The sequence below is a fragment of the Mycteria americana genome, chromosome 4 (assembly GCF_035582795.1).
Source record: "Mycteria americana isolate JAX WOST 10 ecotype Jacksonville Zoo and Gardens chromosome 4, USCA_MyAme_1.0, whole genome shotgun sequence".
Taxonomy (NCBI): Eukaryota; Metazoa; Chordata; class Aves; order Ciconiiformes; family Ciconiidae; genus Mycteria; species Mycteria americana.
The window spans coordinates 49,463,101-49,482,241 of NC_134368.1; the positions used below are offsets into that span (position 1 = coordinate 49,463,101).

A 19,141-nucleotide genomic window follows, 5' to 3' on the forward strand; every position below is an offset into this window, starting at 1 on the left:
CTGAGGGAGTTTAGAAACTATGAAGCAAGGAAATGGATTATAGTAATCTGTGAATTCAGTGCTCCTTTTGTGGTCTGACAGATAAAGTGCAGATAATATTTTCCATTCAGTTATTACTCTTAGTGTTATCTAACTTAAGTCACTAATATTTTGGCAATGTATGTATGTCCATTACACATTTTATACAAGACACAGTTATACCAACTGTGGGGCAACAGACAATTATTTCCAACAAACTTAACCCTACCAAACAGCTTTTGCACAGCTCTGCCGTACGATTTATATATAAATAGATACCTATACTAAACCCATTTGTTGTCCAGGCTTAGTCCCTCTATTTTAATTGCTTATGCCCTCAAATCTTTTTCTTTTCCTTAGATTCACAATGATACACTTTCTGCTCCATCTTAGTCTGCTGCTCTACGTGGAGATCACAATTCTCAGTGAAGACTGTTTACTCATAGGGCCACCACTCTCCCCACATAACAAAAACCCAGCTTCACTGGCCTCTCATAAGACCCTGGCAAACTTACTCAGGATTATATCCCCTTCTTCACTTGTGGTCCAATGGCTGTAGCCTTCAACAGGCAACATGACTGTTAACACTCGTCCGGAAGCAGCATGGCGCTGTGCCTGCAGTGCTGGTCCCAAGCTGCTACGTCCTCCTCCGAGGCAAAGCATGAAAGCTTCAGAGATTGCACGGGCACAGCTCTTCTGCTGCCAGGTTTGAGCCAGCTTGTGCCCAGCCAGTGCTAGGAGAAAGTACGGGTGCATCTGTACATATCTAAGTATGTAACGTTCAGTACTCTGCTGCTGCCTAAGCCTGGAGACACATTTCTGCCAGGAAAATTTCAAGGCATCAAAATGTGTTCTTTCAGAACCAAGTAAGTGCTGAGCAGCTAGGATCCTAGATTACATCTGACGGGATCCATGTGGTGGATAGGTGTCCCTTTTATAAGCCAACCCCAAATGAGAGCCCAAAGTAAGACCCATCCAGAGATTAGCACAGTGCTACTTTCCTTGCTCTCCTCCTGCCCACAGCACAACATTTTTACAGTAGAAGTACTCATGAAGAACATGGCGGGGGGGGGCTAACTTAAATTCTGTCTACATTGGTTTTGATATCCTTGGCCCAGAATCCAAGGCCACGCAAAGGTCATAACCACCTGCCCATAAAATCATGATATTTAAAGTTTATTTTATATACAATAGAACAGCTCTAAGAAGACATATGTTGCTACCTCAGGAGAGGCTGCAGTGTGCTGGCTAGGTCACTCTCCTGAGAACTGAGGCACATTTGTTCAAATTCTTGCCCTGAATCAGCGATGACATTTCATTTTGTGTGCCCCACCACCTGCTTGCAGATTCTTAAAGGAGAGTTGCTGCTGTTATTCTTTGGCTTCGTATAAAACTTGTACCTATTCAATGGGAAAAGAATATAGTGCTTTTACAAAAACTAATTAAAGCCCTAACAGTTGAATGGGGAGACCTGGATTCCAGTTCCTATTTCAGGCAAAGCAGAGGCTCCCCTGCAGACTCCTCAGTCCAGTGGTTAGAGCCTACTTATAGGTTCAATTTCCCTTACGGAAAATGGGGACAAACCCTGGCTTTCCACATCCTTCTGACAGGTGGGATTTGGAGCAACTCTGAGGGACGTTGCTACCTCATTGCTTTTGGTGATAAACCACCTGATCTTCCTACAACATGAAGGTGTACTAAAGTGCGTAGCTGTGTTCGTGCAGCAGCCAAGCCCCAAGGAGTGACTAAGCTATACAGCAGGCTGTGCGCGCTGGCTCTTCCACATCCCATCTTCAAGTGCCCATGGGAAAATCCGCACCATGCAGTGGGACACTGTGTGGAGGTCTGTGACCCTACAGCAGGCACTGACCCAGGCACCACCTCCACATGGCAGAGAGGAAAGCAATGCAATAAATCAGCGCACCAACTTTGGCTCAACACAACGGCTGCAGAGAAAGCTCAGGAAGCAGTAAAATAAAGATACCATGAAACAGACTGAAAGATAATTTGTAATTAATCACTTTTACAGAGGATGACGTAAAGCAGACTTAAAATTATGGAGAATTAGCCTGGCAATTGTAGCTTTAGCACACACTGTCATGGTTACTTCAAAACTGTCTATATACCACACTCTAACAGGCTTAAAAGAGTTGAAACAGAACTTTTAAACCATTTTCTTTTTAAATAAAGGAGGCTATTTGTGGCAATAATACTTTTGATGAAGGGTTCAGAGTCAACTGTAACTGATACATATGATTGATGTCCATAATAATTGCACGCTTCTGTAATCCTTCCTCACCCATAACAGTTTTGAGCTTACATTTTGGATATTATTAATACTCAGACAAAAATAACTTGTGGACAATATCATGTTCTCAACATGGTTGAGAATTAATCTGTTTTTGTAAAACTGTTTAAGAATGATGGATACTTTTTCCTGCTTGAGTAAACACTAGCTAATTCTCTAGACCTCCCTTCTCTGTTCTTGAAAATCCAAGTCCAAATGATTTCATGGATATTTAAAGGATGGTGCCAAATACTGCATACACAAAGATGAATTTCTCCACTTGATAAAGATCTGATACCATTCATTACATGGCTAACACGTCAGTACTGGAGTTTTGTTGGGTTTTAATTTGTAAGAGAGAACACAATGAATTTAGGAACAATGAAAAAATGGAGAGAACAAAAATGAGGTAGCTGAAACGTAGCTGTGGAAAGAGACTCCAAGTGAAAGTATCACACTTATTTTTATTCTAGATAAGCAACAGGGCAGCTTGGAATAAACATGGATTGAAATTTTCTTCGTCTCTTTAATGAGTTCAAAGAGGCTAAACAAAGACACAGAAGAGTTGAACATTGCTGTGTACAACACAGTAAACAGATTAAAATTTTATACCTGAGCAAAAAAAGGAATTTAACTATTAACTACAGCATGCAGAATAACTGATAAGTTATCACATAAACCTAGCATACTGTTATTAGGTTACAGTCATTCAGATGTTCTTAATTTTTACAAAGGTTAAAGATGGAAAAAGCTCCAAGACGAGATGAGCGTGTGACATAAAACCACAATAAGGAAAAGCACATTACCATCTAGCAGCCTTTCCAGAGGATCAAAATTATCTGCTGTTTTATTAGCCAGGGAGAAAGCAGCAACAATTCAAAGCCTGTGGAGTTAATAACACGTTAGACGTTTAAGCAGGTCCTGAAAATTAAAATATTGGCAGTTTATGAAGTGCTCACAGAAGACCTGAGCCTGCATCCCCTGCCCTCAAATGCCGCCTTAAAGCACTGTGCCTGTCAGCTGTTCCCAGCACAGAATGAAAGGCAGGGATCTGCAGGGAATGACTGATCGTGTCACAGGCTTGCGAATTTCTCACCAGCATACCACAGCCCATTCGTAAGGAATGACTTTTTACCCCATTTGATTGACCAAAGTCCACATTTCATTTTATGTAGAAACTTGACCTTTCCTCACATTGAATCTGTTGTTTGGGTGGGGTTTTTTTCCTTTCCTTTTTCTTTTTTTCCCCTAATCCATTTCAAATGCTCTGGTTTGAAGTACTTCAGTACAAGTCAAAAAACAGTAACATATTTCTCTTCTTAATTCTTTTACCTTCGCAAAAGATGCCTGTGGGAGAGAAGGGGTCTGAGAAGTTTGAGCTTTAACCAGCACAGCCCATTTTCCCCAGACAGGCTTCATTCTCCTGGCAGACTTCTGCTCTCCCTGATCTCCATATCCAATATAAAAATTACCTGCTCCCACCATCAATATTCCTGTGCTACAAATCAGCTGTTTGCCTTCCTATAACAAAACCAGCAAAAACTCTGCCTTTGTCACTTAGACTTGTCAAAAGGAGATGGGAGGGATGGGAGCGTCTCTCACCCTGTTAGAGACAGCCATAAACAATCTCTCTCCCTTTTATGTCCTTACAGTTGTATAGTTACCTACTCTTGATGCCAGTCAGCTCCCCTCAAATCATACCACCTGCCCTGACTTTCCTGCTACTTTTCTTTCACCATTTATGAATAAAACTATGCATTAAAAATGCGTGTGTCAAAATGGATCTATTTCTTTGTCCACAACATATTCATTTCTTCTTTAAAGCCAGACACCTTAGACATTGGTAGGTTGTGTGAAAGAGTCTCCGGGGAATTGAATCCTCTTTGCTTCCAGTTTCTTCCTGGCTTTGAAAGCTGCTGATACTTCAGGGTGGATGGAGTCCAGCCGCTGTTCGCACTGGAAGGCCGTGAGGAAGGCCGTCCTGTAGTTGTTATTCATCCAGCCGTAGAGAAGGGGGTTAGCAAACGTTGAGCACATGGCGATGACATGAAACACTGTGTAGATCAGTTTGTACTCTTTCAGGTCTAACACCTGACTGTCAATGTCACTGACTAGCTGGAAGGTGTGAAATGGCAGCCAGCTGACAGCGAACACCACAACCACGCATACCAGCATCTTGGTGGTTTTCTGCCGCCGGTGGTGGTAGTGGTCATTCCCCGCCCCAGGACTAACATGGTTCTTGAGCTTGGTCCAAATACGGGCGTAGGCATAGGAGATGACTGCCAGGGGCAGCACGTACTGGATCAGGAGCATGGAGATGCTGTAGATGGTGCCATAGTTGAGCTGCCCCTCCCCTGGCCACTTCTCAGAGCAGACCACAATCTTGAAGTCAGGAATGATCTCAATCAGCGAGTACTCACGGAAGATGGCCAGAGGACTTGCCAACAGGGCACTGACTGCCCAGGCAACTCCTATAATCAGGAAGCTGATCCGCTTAGAGATTTTGCTTTCCAAGTGATAGACGATGCAGCGATGCCGATCCAAAGCGATCACAGTCAAAGTAACAGTAGACACGTGCACAGCAAGAGCCTGGGCATAAGGCACCAGGTGACACAAGACCGGGCCCAGTTTCCATTCACCCAACAGCGTGTAAACCAAAGTGAAGGGCAGGCACAACGTATTCACCAGCAGGTCAGCCACAGCCAGGTTGGCAATGAAGAAGTTAGTCACTGTGCGCATGCTTTTGAACTTGATGATCACATGGATCACCAGGGAGTTTCCGATCACCCCCAGCAGGATGATGGAGCAGTAAGCAAAGATGAGGATTATCTGCACTTCAACTAGTGTTGTGCTGTCCTTCAGTTCTGGTTTAGGGTCCAGAGCCAATTCGTTGAGCGGTGTGCTGTATCTCGGCAAGTACAGCTTGGTGAACAGCTCCACTTTCATTTCATCTGTCTGGTTTTCCTCACCGACTGCTTCCAGGGGCCCCATCCTTGCAGCAGCCCGGTCGAAGCAACAGAGCTGTCCCTGAAAACAAAACAGTACAAGAACATGTGGAGAAATCAGTCCGTGGTGGCTAAGACAAGAAGTAACAAGCTAAAGCTACAGCTCTTTCCTCTTCTAACCTACGTTCTACATCTCAGGATTAAGAGAAGATCTGTCTTAATATATTTAAATTCTGTTGCCCTTACATTTGAAGCCCGATCCTGTAATATTATTCAGGCATGACTCCTGCTGAAAATTGGGACAGATTTCAAAAGCATTTCAAAGACAAAGTTTGCCTAAGTAAATGCAGGATTAAGATCCTGCTGGGCAGCATATCCTTTTTCACAATCCACTACCTAAAACTACTGCTGATTTAGCACAAAACTTCCATTAATACCTATGGGAATTCTACATGGAACGGCACCATCCAGACTGTTATTAGCATAATAATCTTCCAGCTTTTCCTTAATGGAAAGTGTTTCCTTTAAATAGTTACTAAATTCTTATACGTTTATGCCCCCCTCCTTAATACCAGAGAACTAATTACTGAGGTCTTTCTTTCAGAAATTTTCTTTTAGGAAAGTTTGTGCCACAAGGCAAGCAAAAATACCACTCTAACAGAACTCAAATAATAGCATTTCTCTGAAATGGCTGTGTAACCTATTCATGCTGAAATGAACTCAAGAAACAATTAAAACTCAGTTATACATAATATTTCCTTTCTGTGTAACGTTTGAGAAAACACAGCTCCTTGGAGGCTGCCAATCAGGGATTCATTTCAGACTGCAGTCATAGAGAAGAGCAAATCATTCCCCTGCTGATGTCAGTAAGAATTTCACCACTGGCATCAAAATCACATTTTGTTGCCTTCCCCACACAGGCTGAGCCAAATTCTATGCTGCCCTAAGAGTTCAGGAGGCATGGATGGATATATGAATGTTTTACAGTTAATTGCTGACTTGAGTTTCAATCCTGTGTAAAACGTGCACGTCCCCATGCAGACTGCCCAGACCATGGGTGGCATGGTAAGCGAGCACCGTGCACCTGGGGACTCCTTGGCTTGACCTGGGAAAATCCTCACTAAGAAATGGCCAGTGCCCAGTGGGCTCACCAAGAAAATGCCAATTTGCCACTGAGGGCAAAGCCAGACCCAAGTTACTAACTCTACTTCCCCATTCATACGTTCCCTAAGGAAAGCAAGAGTAGAGAAGAAATGTCACTTTCTTGCCATCGGGTGTTACGCATAGCTTAATCCATCTCAAATTCAGGTCTGCCTAAAGAGACAGCCGAGCTATTAATGCCTTCGGTTTTGATGGTGCTTTTTAAAATTATCTTTATTTTTTTAAAAAATCAGACCCACTTCATTGTAGATTTTCATCCCTATCTCTGTCCCCATTAACATCTATCAGTGACATCCTTAGGTGTGATTTCCTAAATGAGAAACAAGAGTTGTCTACCAGCAGGTGACTGAGCCCTTTGTGTTTGCTTGCATCCCACAGTATCCCACAGAATTTCTCAGTGCAAGCCCCTTTTTGCAAAAGCAACAGATCAACTGCATGAACTGAAAGGTATTTTTCCTCCAACTAAACTGGTCAGAATTACACTACACTGTTTAGTCTACATTTACCGTACAATTAATAGTGTAAGCCTGAGATGTGAAACACTGTGAGATATGTAGCTGAGATGTGCCAGCTGTTCGTACAAGCTTACCCTGCAGTTTTTAGTAATATAATCAGTTATCAACTACTAGCCTAAGCACGGGTGGCAGGAAGGGATTCCTCATCAATACACTTTTGGTCTACCAGGTTAAAAATGTATGACATCCACCACAATTTGCACAGCCAAGGCTATGCAGAAGTTCAGAATTCTGCTGAGCTTTTTTGTTCAACCTACACCCAGGAATTATGCTTGCATATGTTATTAGAGCTTTGGTGAGGTCCCAGGAGTGTCAGGTCCTCCAAAATCTCCTTTTTTCAGTGCAAAATAAGAGGAGGTCATATTTACACATTGTAGTAGAAGAGTGAGAGGGAAGGCAAATTTCACAGCTTTTCCCTTCTTCGCCATGAATCCAGGGAGGAGGATGTAGCTCAGCCAAAAAATGTAGCATCCCTTTCTTTCCAAAAATATTTTCACCTGTTTCTCTAGTCCCTGACTTTCTGTTGATTCCTACTGCCAACCCCTTTTTTTTTAGCAAAGCCTTCTTTTGTTCTGCCACTTTCATTTTATTTGTTACTGCCCCGTTTGGGCTGACGAAAGGTGTTTTGGTCTTGTCAATAAGACAAAGCTGAGGGAGGGAGGAGGGATGCCCAGGGTTTCAAGCAGAGATGAGCTGGTGTGTCAGTAAGTGATGAAATAAATTGGACAAGTTCAACATTGTCGGTGGGACAGTTGAGTGGGCGAAGAATCAGCTGCTGTCAGAGTATGGGGGGAAACTGAGGTGGCACTACCTCAGGTACCGTTTGATAGGACCCCTTCTGCTCTTTTGTGGTATAAAGTCTCCAGCTGATGGCATTTATTTGCACACCTCGCATACCGCACAGCAAAGGGGGGGGGGGGGGGGGGGATGTCCAATTTTTTTTTCCCAACAGTCAGATCCTCAGGGGCGGGCATCAAATTGCATCTAACTTTCGGCAGAGGAAGGCCCACAGAGGATTTACATCGGTTCTGAGAGCAAGTAAGCAGAAAGGGTGAAATACGTGATTACATTAGCAAGCAGCATTTCCATCAGGACCGCAGTGCCTGCGCTGGGGACGGGTTTGGGGTTGCTGGAGGCGAAGGTGGCGGCCAGCGTGCCTCCCGGGTGCCGCCGCCGCCCTCCCGCTCCCCCGGCACCCTGCCCGGGGCAGGGCACCCCTCCGCGGGCACGGCGGGGAGCCCGCCCGCACCCCACGCCGGCCGCGCTCCTCAGTCCCCCCGCTTCCCATTTTCACCTCCCTCCCGCACCGGGGAGGCGAGCGTGGCCACCGCCGGCTATTGCCACAGGAGCCGGTCTCCCATGGCAGCGCAGGGCAGGGCGGGGAGCGGAGACCCTCGCCCCGCAGAGGGGCGGCTGCTCCCGGCTCCCGCCTCCCACGGCACGGCACGGCACGGCACGGCACGGCACGGCACGGCGTCCCCTCGCACACTCACCGGGGCAGCTCTCTCCTCCCCGGCTTTGGGGCAGCGGCACGGCACGGCACGGCACAGCGCGGCCCGTCGAAAGTTTGGAGGCGCCGGCGGCCCCCGCACGCCGGGGGGGCGGGACGGGACGGGGCGGGGCGGGGCGGCCCCGCCGCGCGGGGAAGGGCTCGGGCGGGGCGGCGGGGGCGGCTCCGCAGCCGCAGCGGCGGGAGGGAAGGAGGGACGGACGCACGCGGCTCCGGGAGCGGGGAAGGGGGCTCAGGGCCGCGCCTCCGCGATGTGTCGGCTGCTTCGCACTTAGGAGGCAACAGCTGTAGGGCTGCGGCGTGGAAAAAGGGGCTTTGGAGGGAGGGGGAGTGGGGCAGGTGCGAGCTGATGGACGCGGCTCACTCCTCAGCCTGCTTCCTAGTTTTCCCAGTCCCCAGACTGCCTTCCGGAGCAGCGTAAAGGGGACGCCTTTGCTTCAAACCACTGCCGAAGTCCTTGTTACAAGCGCCCCAGCTCGCACAGATTTGCTGTTCCTCAGAAGATGTGGATATTGCCAGAGCAGGTGCAAGGATGAATAAAGCAGTTACATATTCTGTCAAGAGCAAAATAAAAGATTGCATGTTTATTTCCAAGGCTGCAAAGGTAAAGACAACAGCTGCTGTATTTATTTAGTTCTGTATTCAGTAACCTTTCAAAAAAGCTCTCTTGCCAGCCAGCTTAACTGAGGACTAGCTCCAGCCAGCACTGCTGCTCTTCTGGCAGGGTCTAGCTTCGTTATATCTATCAATAGGTTCTACTTAGTATTTCGCTGTGTGCCTGCTGCCTTTCTCCTAAGCGTAACTTCTGAGGTTCAAGGGAGTGTCTTCTCAGTGCATAGTTGGAGGGCCTGATTCACCGAACGGTGCTGCAGCCCTAGTTGCTCCCAGGAATAGGAACCAGGAGACAGTGCTTACTCTGTGGCTACAGCACTAATGCTTCGACAATTCTCATCCCAAACCTTACAGAAGCTGCTATCCAGAACAGGAATGCTCCTTTACTTACTGTCACTTAGGTAAATTTGAATTAATATTTCGGGTAGTCTCAAGGATCAGCAACCTTATCTTCCGTCTTCTGTCCTCCTTTTCTTCCAAAGGAGACTCTGAACAAGAGCTCTTCCTTTGTCAAAGGTAATGCTCCTTGCTTTGGTTATAGCTCAATATTATGCTCTTATCAGAGGACAGAATGTAAATGGCGTATCAAGGAGTAACTTCAGCAATTTACAGTTGTTTTTGAAATTCAAAACATGTCTTGAGAACCCCCTTAGGTCTTTACTAATTCAGGCTATCTCTTCACGAAGGGCCTTGCTCTTAGTCCTTCAGCACTTCTGAGACTGTTAATGGAATGCTCCTAGCTTGTTGCAAAATAGATTTCTTTGATGACTAAATAAAAAGCCAGGAGTTTCAATTCTCCTACCTCTGTTTATTTCATGTCCCAAGTCAATTTAATTGTAGGATTTATTTTTTGGTCTACCAGCAGACATAAATGCATGCCATGAGTTTTAGTAATTAGAGCACTTGCATAATATATGGCTGTAACAGCCTGCAGTTCTTCCCTTTCCTTCTCTTACAAATAGTCAACAGTGGTGTTCCACTCATCTCAGGGGCGTTGCTATTGTGCTCTACTCCACGCACTCTTTCTAGCTTAACATATATTTTTGCTGCTCCTAATGTCTTGGAGAGTGTAGTGAAATGCTACAAATCTTTACAATCTGTCCAGCTCGGGATCTCATAGCTAAGGAAAGGCTGTTCCTTACTTTCACTTCCAAACTCCTGGAGAAAGTTGAGAAGATGTGCAAGCTCCTAGAAGCTGTTAAGCCAGCAAGGGTTGGCTTCCCATGCAGGGGAGAGAAGGTGTTATTTCCTGTTACAAGGTGATTCTGTGTTCAGGCACAACTGAAATGCTTAATGGAAATGCATTTCCAATAAACAACAGCAGTTTTTAATTGCTCGTAAAAGAGTGGAATTTAAGGGCACCATAAACACCACCTTGAACCAAGAGCCCATGAAAACACTAACATCAAGAGCAGAAAGGGTCAAGTAGCGAATGAGCTGTTCAATATGAAATGTGTTGCCGGGTGACCACCTCCAAAGCAACTGTGGATACTTTTCTTTGTGTGCACTTTTTTCCATCCCATAAACCATGACAAGCCATGAGTCATTGAGTCACAGAACCATATAGGTTGGATGGAACTTCCAGAGGTCTTCTCATCCAACCTCATGCTCAAAGCAGGTCTAGGTGCAGCAAGTTGCCCCAGGCTATGTCTCCAAGAGAGTTTTGAGTATGTTCAAAGTGAGAGACACTGCCCTCACTGGGCAGCCCATCCCAGGATTTGACAACTTTCACAGTAAGACAAAATATCCTTGTATCAAGTCAGAGTTTCCCTGTTCCAGCTTGTACCAAATGCCTCTTGTCCTAGCCCTGTGCTCCTCCTGGTAGTTGTGGACAGTAGTTAGAAATCCCTTTAGCCTTGGCTTCTTGAAGGGTGAACAAACTCAGTTCCCTCAGCCCCACTTTGAATGTTATCTGGTCCAGCCCCAGTCATCTTGGTGGTCCTTTGCTGGACTCACTCCAGTCTGTCAATGTCTTTCTAGCACTGGGAGTCTCAAACTGGACCCAGTACTCCAGATGTTGTCTCACAACTGCTGAATAGAGGAGAATAGTCACTTCTCAACCTGTTGGCTACACTCTTGCTATGTCTTGATTTAGACTGTAAGTTAGGCTGTGTAAGTTGGCTTGCACTAAATAAATGAGCTGCATGAACTTTAAATCCCAGCTTCCTATTTAAGGCAAGCCTATAAATGAGCTTTTGCTGTGAATATGTATATGTACTAAGGTGAAATACAGATAGCCCAGCTTAACAGCTTGAAAAAAATATCAGTTGGACATATGCTGTTTCTGCTGTAAATCACACTTATGGAGGTATGGCAGCGTGTAAGAAATTTGATATACATAGCTTACCTCTGGCAGTATCTGTTTAACTCTCTTTACTGTTAGGAAATTGTCTTGTCAAATTCCGTCCAATGTAAAGTTTTTTCAGAGGGAATAATAAGCATTTCTGCCAGCTCCTCAGAAGTTTAGCAATTCTCAGGAGCAAAAGAAAGGTCTGTACGTAGTACCCAGACTTGAGGCAGTAATGACTTTTGTTTCAGTCATAGAACTAGGAAAGAGTTGCCAGTCTTTGTCCATACATTGTCCAACATCAGATTTGCTGGAGCGGCAAGTAAGGCTCAATGAATATCAGCAAGACAGAAGAGGCAGCAGCTCTCCCATCCCCTGTCCCCAGACAACGTTCTCCTTATTTCATGTACTGTAAGGAGTGAATTTAAAAGAAACCACTGCCCCTTAAGCACTGACCTTTAAAAGCAGTGCTGTGCTGCATGCCACTCACTTGAGCCAAATTCTGCCATTCCTTAAGCATGCAGATTTTCCTGGAGTGAGTCAGGTTTTAGGGAATGGAGCATTCTACATAACACAACAGTCCTTTAAAAATAAAATGGAAAGAAAAACAATGATACCTGAAAACATGACCTTGAGAGAGAATATCTGTCTCGAATCTTTTATATGGTACCAACACAGAAATCATATACTATAAAATTATACAGGACAAAGATTTTTCTTGCTTAAAAGGCCAGAACAAAAGTGTTTAAGTAGCTAAAGAATGAAGTTTCTACTTACATAGACCTATGAACATTTTGGGATAAATCTATAAACTGTCATTTGTTCTCGTTCCCTTTTGGCTTAGATTCAGTCTCACAGGTTTAATTCTACCTCTCTCTCTTTTCCAAATGCAGTAATAAGAAATAGCGGTATGCATAAACAAGTGTAATCAATCTGCCTTAGATGACTAAGGGGATACATACAAGGCAGCGGGGAATGTGAGAAATTGGTAGATATGTATAAGTGCCAACTTCAAGTTGCTAACAGCGGTACTTCACAGCCAGTGCCAGTTAAACAATCAGTTTACTGCCTCTAGTTCAAAAATTAATACCACCAAAGGCTCAGTTCCATTGCCTGTTTGCTCACAGGCTGTGACTGAGGTTGGCACCGTTTCCACATAAGACGAGGCTGAGCACTGTGTTCAAACATGATCTTCTCAAAGCATCCAGCGCATTGCTGTACACTTCGGTCGTTCAAAGAAAGTTAAAACTGTAAAGCCAAGTAGCTCACCCAAGAAATGATAGATTTAAAGTTGCCCATTTAACACCAACACAGCTGTTTGTGTTTACATAACTATGATACAGTCTTTAAGTAATTAGTCACCTTTAAGGTCACTGCTTATGCAATGAGTAAATTCTTGTTATTTCTTTATATTCTCAGTATATATTTCGCCATCTCAATCATTCTCTTTACCAACATGCTGTCCTTTCTCTGCAGAGAATGTAGGAATTGTCATTTCTTCACAGGTTCCTCTATGGTCTTTTCTTTACTAGACCTCAACCAGAAGTACTCAACCTTTATTAAGATCTACTTTCTGTCATCTGCAATTCAAAGAGGCTGACTAAACATTTAATTGGATTTAAAAATACAAGGAGTAAACCATTTTTACTGTATTTTTTGTTGCTCACATTTTTGACAGTTTTTTCTTTAAACTCATAAAATCCTATTTTTCCTTAATTCCACTTCTTTTTAAACATAGAGCTTTCTGTAAACTCCAAAATGTAATGTGGAAGGTGACGCTTCATTAATCTATTGAAAGTTTGGTGTACAACCAGTTGTTGCCATTTCTAAAGAGTTTTTAGATGTTCCCGAGGCAAGCATACTCTGTTTATTTTTAGAGCATTCATCATAGAAAATAGATTCTCACATATAGCTTAGAGCTTGAATATCATACACTCTTCAGTCCTCAGTTTCCGGTAGCTGGGAAAGCAATATATCTCTAAATGGTTTCCAGAAGTGAGTCAACTATATCTACTTGCTGTATGCTTGCTTGTACGTCAGTTACTTCTAATTTTGAAAGTCTTCAGCTGTTACAAGCAGCAATGCCACTCACCCTTTGCTTTGCCTAAAAATTATTCTTGTAACAATTTTGAAAAGTTAAGTGTGTTCATAAAACTTAATCGGATGGTCTTCAAGCTCAGTTTTTGACATGCTGATGAAATCCGTGGAAGTGTTGAACGAATTGTCTTTGGGACAAACAGAACTAATCTGGAAAGATGGCAACCTTTGTCTTATATGTGTTCCCCCCTCTCCAAGATACATTTCATAGAATGGAGAAAACTGATTGTAAAATTTACATACATTCTCTTCTCCTTGTAGAGAGTATATAGAGCATGCAGCTGACTATGCATTACTCAGACATATATTTTACTGAGCTTATTTTTCAAAAACTTCCATATGATATTTTTTTGTTACGATTTGATACTCTTTTCATGAGAAAGGAACTTTCTCAGGTTGCTCTTAAGTTCAAGGAAATGTGTCACCTTTTGACCCTTGCTCAGCCAGCCTACATTAAGATGCAGATGATTGTTGGTATGGTTGGCATCTAGGTCCTGAAGAGGTGCTTGAAAGAATCAATATGGATAGGATAACCTATCACAAATTAAATTATTTTTTTGCATAATGGCATCCATGAATGAAGACAGCCCTTCTGATAGTGTACAACACAATGCTGTCTGATATGTAATGCCATGTAAAACACATCATGTTCATTGTGAGCATAAATATAAGATTTTTAATTAAAAACAGTTTCCAGTAATTTATGGAACTGTGTCATCTGACATAAAAAAATGTTTTTTTCACTTGCAGTTCATGGGACAGTGACACAATCACTAAGAGCCAAGCAAGTATCTTTCCCACATGTTGTTGAAAGTGCCTTAATTCTCAGAAGTTTTCAGCACATTATTTCAGTTCATTTTTTCACATTTACACAGAATTTGCAAGCTGTGCTAAACCACTCACTGGCTTCATCCAGAGTCATTCTGTACCTCTATGTGGCATTTTATGGAGTAATGCCATTTGGTAGCAATACGTGGCATTAAATTCATGGATTTCATTTGTAAGTATTTTTTGTCCTTGAGAAATTACTTCAATTGCTGAAGAAGTGAAAAAGGAACACTTCCCATACCTATTATCACTTCAAGTCTTTTTAAAAATTAAGTGCTTACTATTTCTTTTGTGCACTCTGTCACAGGTTTGGAACTTCTGAAGGACATCTGTTCTAGGCTAAATGCAGCAAACCTGTACAGTCCCCTTCTCGAACTGTAATCATATGACTCATACGCTAACATCCAGAAATGTTGAAAAGTTTCAACCGCTCCATTTTCTTCCTTGCTGATACGCCGACAGGACACTTTCCATTACAGGTGCCACATCTTACTAGTATAGCGAAATTTTACTGTCCCATTTTTGACTGACGGCACTGTTTGTGAACAAGTTAAGCTTGTCACCTAGCTTCACCGGGTGGAAAAAGTGCTCTGATACTTTCATAAAGAGTCTGCCTCCCACTCAGAATTGAACTGGCAGTTTTCTAAATGAACTCTTCATTTTCCTTTGTTAATCGCCCGTGATTCACACCCACATTTTGCAGAGATTGAAGGCATTTTAATTGCTAGGGGTATTTTAGGGTGGAGGAGAGGGGATGGGAAGAGGCTTGGGAAAAAAGTGGGTAGGGATTTGGCATGTTTGGAAGGCTAACTGTTCTGTGATTGCACACAGCTACGAGATCAGCAGCCAGAGCACCATCTGTGCACACAGCTTATCCATACCGCCCGGCTTCGGCACAAAGGAATGTGTCAGCTCCCGCTTTTCCAGATCAGCTGAAAGCCTCCTTCGTGCTCCAGTGAAATTCTGCAACCATTCCCTGAAGATCTAATCCCTTCGCCCAGCATGTCGGACTGGCACAGCTTTCCTTCGGCAAGAAGCTCTCCCTGCAGTGCTGCTTTAGCAGGTTGGAGCTGGGAAGGTTCAGCCGCTCTTCAGTGTCACCTCCCTGCCCTTCCAGTTGCAGAACGATCATCTCAGCGTCCTGGGGAATGGTAAGAGATATATGACCCCCCGAAATGTAAAAGCATCTCAGGAGCCTGTGTGTGGCTGGCTATGGCGGTGGTGTTTGCATCTGAGCTAGCTGTCCTAGACTTCCTTTGTAGTGAGGACAGCGCTGCTTACTCCCACAGGTGGGGTTCAAAACTTGATTCAGCCCCTCCTAAAACAGATACTTAGGTTTGGTCAGATGAATTGCACCCTAAAGACCATCAAGTGTTTGCAAGACCTTCTCTGACTATAGTGGGAACCTCAGCAGCTAGTTCTTTGTACACTGTGGGTACCTAAAGTGCAGCGAAAGGATTTCTACCTATCACTCCTGGTATCATGGTGAAGTGTGAGTAAATTTTCTCACCATCAGGATCTGGACTGGAATCCAGTATATGAGTAGCTGTTCCCCAGACCCTCAGAGACATTTAAACACCTAGTGTCCAATGATTTCAGGTACATAAATTATACAGGATTTGGGCCTTAATGCATTGAATTCGTCCTTACAGAATCTCTGTGCAATATTCTCCTTGTTGTGCACAGAGACTGGGGGGGCTTGTCTGCATGGGGAAACTGGCCAAAACAGCTCTCCCAGAGAAGTTCCTGACATAGACTCCCTTCTCCTAAATATAATTTACTGTGTTCCAGAACAAAATATCTATATGACAAGACCAAAATTGTCAAACACGGGGAAAAAAATGGTTATTTTCATCTGTAAACCCATACTGACCTCCATATAAGTTTTTGTCATGTTGGCAATCTTACACTTTTGCACAGCTCTCTAATTCTTTAGTTAACAGTGTAGATGATGGCAGGTTTAGATGGATCTGCCATTACATGAAGTTAATACCACATGTTCCTATCAACAGGTTCCAGTGAGGAGATTCCGGAAAAGCAGCTTTCTCTACAGATTCTGCAGCAGAGTTTTGTTGAGTGACTAGAGATCACTCTGCTTATGTATATCTCCACACGTCCTGTCTCACCCTGGCTTTTCTATGATGTACAAAAAATCTAGTCTGACTCCCACCAATTCACCCTCCCCCTTTATTCCACAATCTTCCCCGTGATTCTAGCTTTCCTCCAGCATTGATTCCTGCCAGTCAGGACACTCTCATCCATTTCTACCTTCTTTCATTCCTATCACCTTCTTCCCAATCTCATCTTACCCACAAGTTTCCATACATACCTGTTTCTGCGGTTGATCTCCCCTCCTGGGGATATCAGATGCACTCTTCTCTCTTCCAATAGCACATTTTGTTCACCGTCAGAAAAGAAGAAAATGGTGTTAATGGCTGTGTGAGAAGGAAAGAGATCTTCTTTATGTTTGTCTTTACCTTTGCCTCACTACAAAATTTGAGAGCAAAATTTGGCACACTGCTTCTTTATCACCTCATTACTCTGCTCAGCAAAGATGAATTGCCATGTAGTTTTGCATGTTTTTAGCTTTATGGCCCTGTTCTTTATAGTGCAGATATATCTGGCCTACTTAGTGGGAAAGTAGTGAGTAAGCAGGAATTAAGATAAATTCTTGGGTAATTTCTGTTAGATTTTCTACCACCTTATGACATCTTAAAGAAGTCATACCTTATGAAAAAGTCAATTGTTTAACTGATTTGCCTTGTCAGAGACAAAAGGCAGAGGCATTGAACAAAATAACTTTATTTTTTCTCCAAACAGTCCAGAGCATTTTATCTTATACTGTGTAGCTAAGTATCAGCATGACCATTACACCCTAGCCTACAAACAGGTTTCTGAAGGAAATTAGCTTTCCCTTAAACCTAATGGGAATTGGGTATCTGTCTTCTCAGCCACCACTGAAAATCCTAACCTCACAGTTTTAAATTATTTGTACTCTGGCAGAGGCTTGCACTTGATAGTTTCTCGGGTAAGTATTATTTCTGACCATTCAGCAACTGAGCAGAACAGATCCCCCTGTCAAAAAACCAGTCAGTTCTGTATATCAAGGGGTTGCTTTTCCCGAGAACAGATTTTCTTCAATAGCTTACCTCATTCCCTCAGAGCTTACACATACGAGTCAGACTATGAAGCGTGCAGAACATAGCACAAAAAAGTATTTGCTATGTTAAAAATAAGAATGAATCTGCCTGACCTCTGCGCAAGTCCCAGAATAAGTGGGAGCTGCTATTGGGAACTTCTGTGCTGTATTTTCAGGCCAGCTTGTGATTGTATACTCTAAAATTACAGAAAAATCAGCACTGTAAAGAAACTTGACTCTCCCTTGCAAACTATTTACTTGCTCTTTTGGAGTCGTCTGGCATTTTGAGTACCTTATGCCTGGAGGCATAAAGCCTACAGCTTGCTCCTTGAAATGTTAAGGACTGCTAAGCAAACCTCAGCTCCTAAGAAGAACACGGGAGTGAAAGGTTTTATTCTGTTCCCACTGAAAACAGGGGTAAAATTGATACCAGGTTTGAAGAAGAGAGAAGAGGACTTATAGATAGTGAAGCTGGTTGGTCTAGGCTGCCTCCAGGAGCTACCAACCTGGAACCTGTTCTTCTTCGAAATCCTGAAATCACCTAGGTTAAACATACCCTTCTATGCCTCCTCTTCACCTTTATTGCAGTGAAAACTTGTTATTTTTTGAAAGAACCCTAAGCATCAACTATTCTTTTGCAGAGACACTTTGCAATACAAGGCAGCAAATCAATGAGCTTGAAGACAAAAGTGCTTCACCACGCTCAGACTTCTCTTTAGGCAAAATAAGTCAAGGCTTCAGTCTCTTGCTACAGCGGTGGCTCACAGCATCCACAATCTATCGCCTCTCACCTTGTTACCAAGCACAGCAGGCATGTGCATCTCCTGTACCAGCCTTTATATGGAGGTGTCCAATTGAGTTTGATTGTCGAGGAAGTCTACAATAGTTTTACTATTGCAATATTGTAATAAAATACGAATATTTACTAGTGAAAAATATTCCCTATGTTGGTTATGCTTCTCTGTGAACCTTTACACATAACGGAAAGAACACTTTTAGTTAAGAAAAATATATGTTTAATATAGATGACACAGTTCTCTGGCTTTTTGCATGGTAAACTCAGTAGACCAATGTAGTAATGCAGGGATATAGTGTACTATAGTATTAAATATTATTTTGTAATAGTTCCCATGTCAAATATAATTATTAATTCATAGATATAAACAGAACAAGAATCTGCATTGTGCCTTTCTGTGGAAGATATCCGTTTATACTGAAGAGGGTTCATGTTAGTAAAACCTTTCATGTATCATGAAATTAATAAATAATACCAAGCATAATGAAGGGGAAAAGAAAGCTGCAAACTTAAAAATCAGGTTTGTGGGAGCTTTATACATGCCAGACTTTAGTTTATTACTATTTTGTTAATCCTAGGTGAGCTCAGGCCACAAACTTCTGATGCTGTACAAATAAATCTGCCAGTACTACATTGGTGGACTATTAATTGGTTCCAAATCTAACCCATATTTTTTTTCCAAAAGTTTATACCATATACATGTGTTGTACTTTAGAAAGTATTAGGATGGCGGTGCAAGAAAGGCCAATTTAAAATCAGGGCTTGGATCCTGCTACCCACGTTTGTTTTAAGGAAAGAGGACTTTACTTCAGAGTTAGGCAGTACTTCACTGCAAGCCCCACAGCTTAAACCAGGTGCTCGGTCTGGGGAAAAGTGTCAAGACCCAGACTTACCTTCACGGCTGACAACAGCCTGCAGCTACCTTGCTGTCTGCTTTTGAGGGGTG

The 19,141-nt window shown here is 43.2% G+C and overlaps 1 protein-coding gene across 1 annotated transcript; it reads right to left on the reverse strand.

Annotated features, from left to right (window-relative positions):
* Positions 1-3,068: 3,068 nt before the first annotated feature.
* NPY2R (neuropeptide Y receptor Y2) lies at positions 3,069-8,464 on the reverse strand. Its single transcript, XM_075499258.1, has 3 exons — positions 8,420-8,464; positions 4,138-5,332; positions 3,069-3,188 (listed from the first exon to the last, which is right to left on the reverse strand). The coding sequence occupies exon 2, from the start codon at positions 5,294-5,296 to the stop codon at positions 4,139-4,141; it is 1,158 nt and encodes a 385-aa protein (XP_075355373.1). The 5' UTR covers positions 5,297-5,332; positions 8,420-8,464; the 3' UTR covers positions 3,069-3,188; position 4,138.
* Between the last annotated feature and the right edge of the window lie 10,677 nt (positions 8,465-19,141).

What these genes read in the sequence shown, in the direction of transcription:
- NPY2R (XM_075499258.1), bottom strand. Translation starts at nt 5,296, where the DNA reads ATGGGGCCCCTGGAAGCAGTCGGTGAGGAAAACCAGACAGATGAAATG.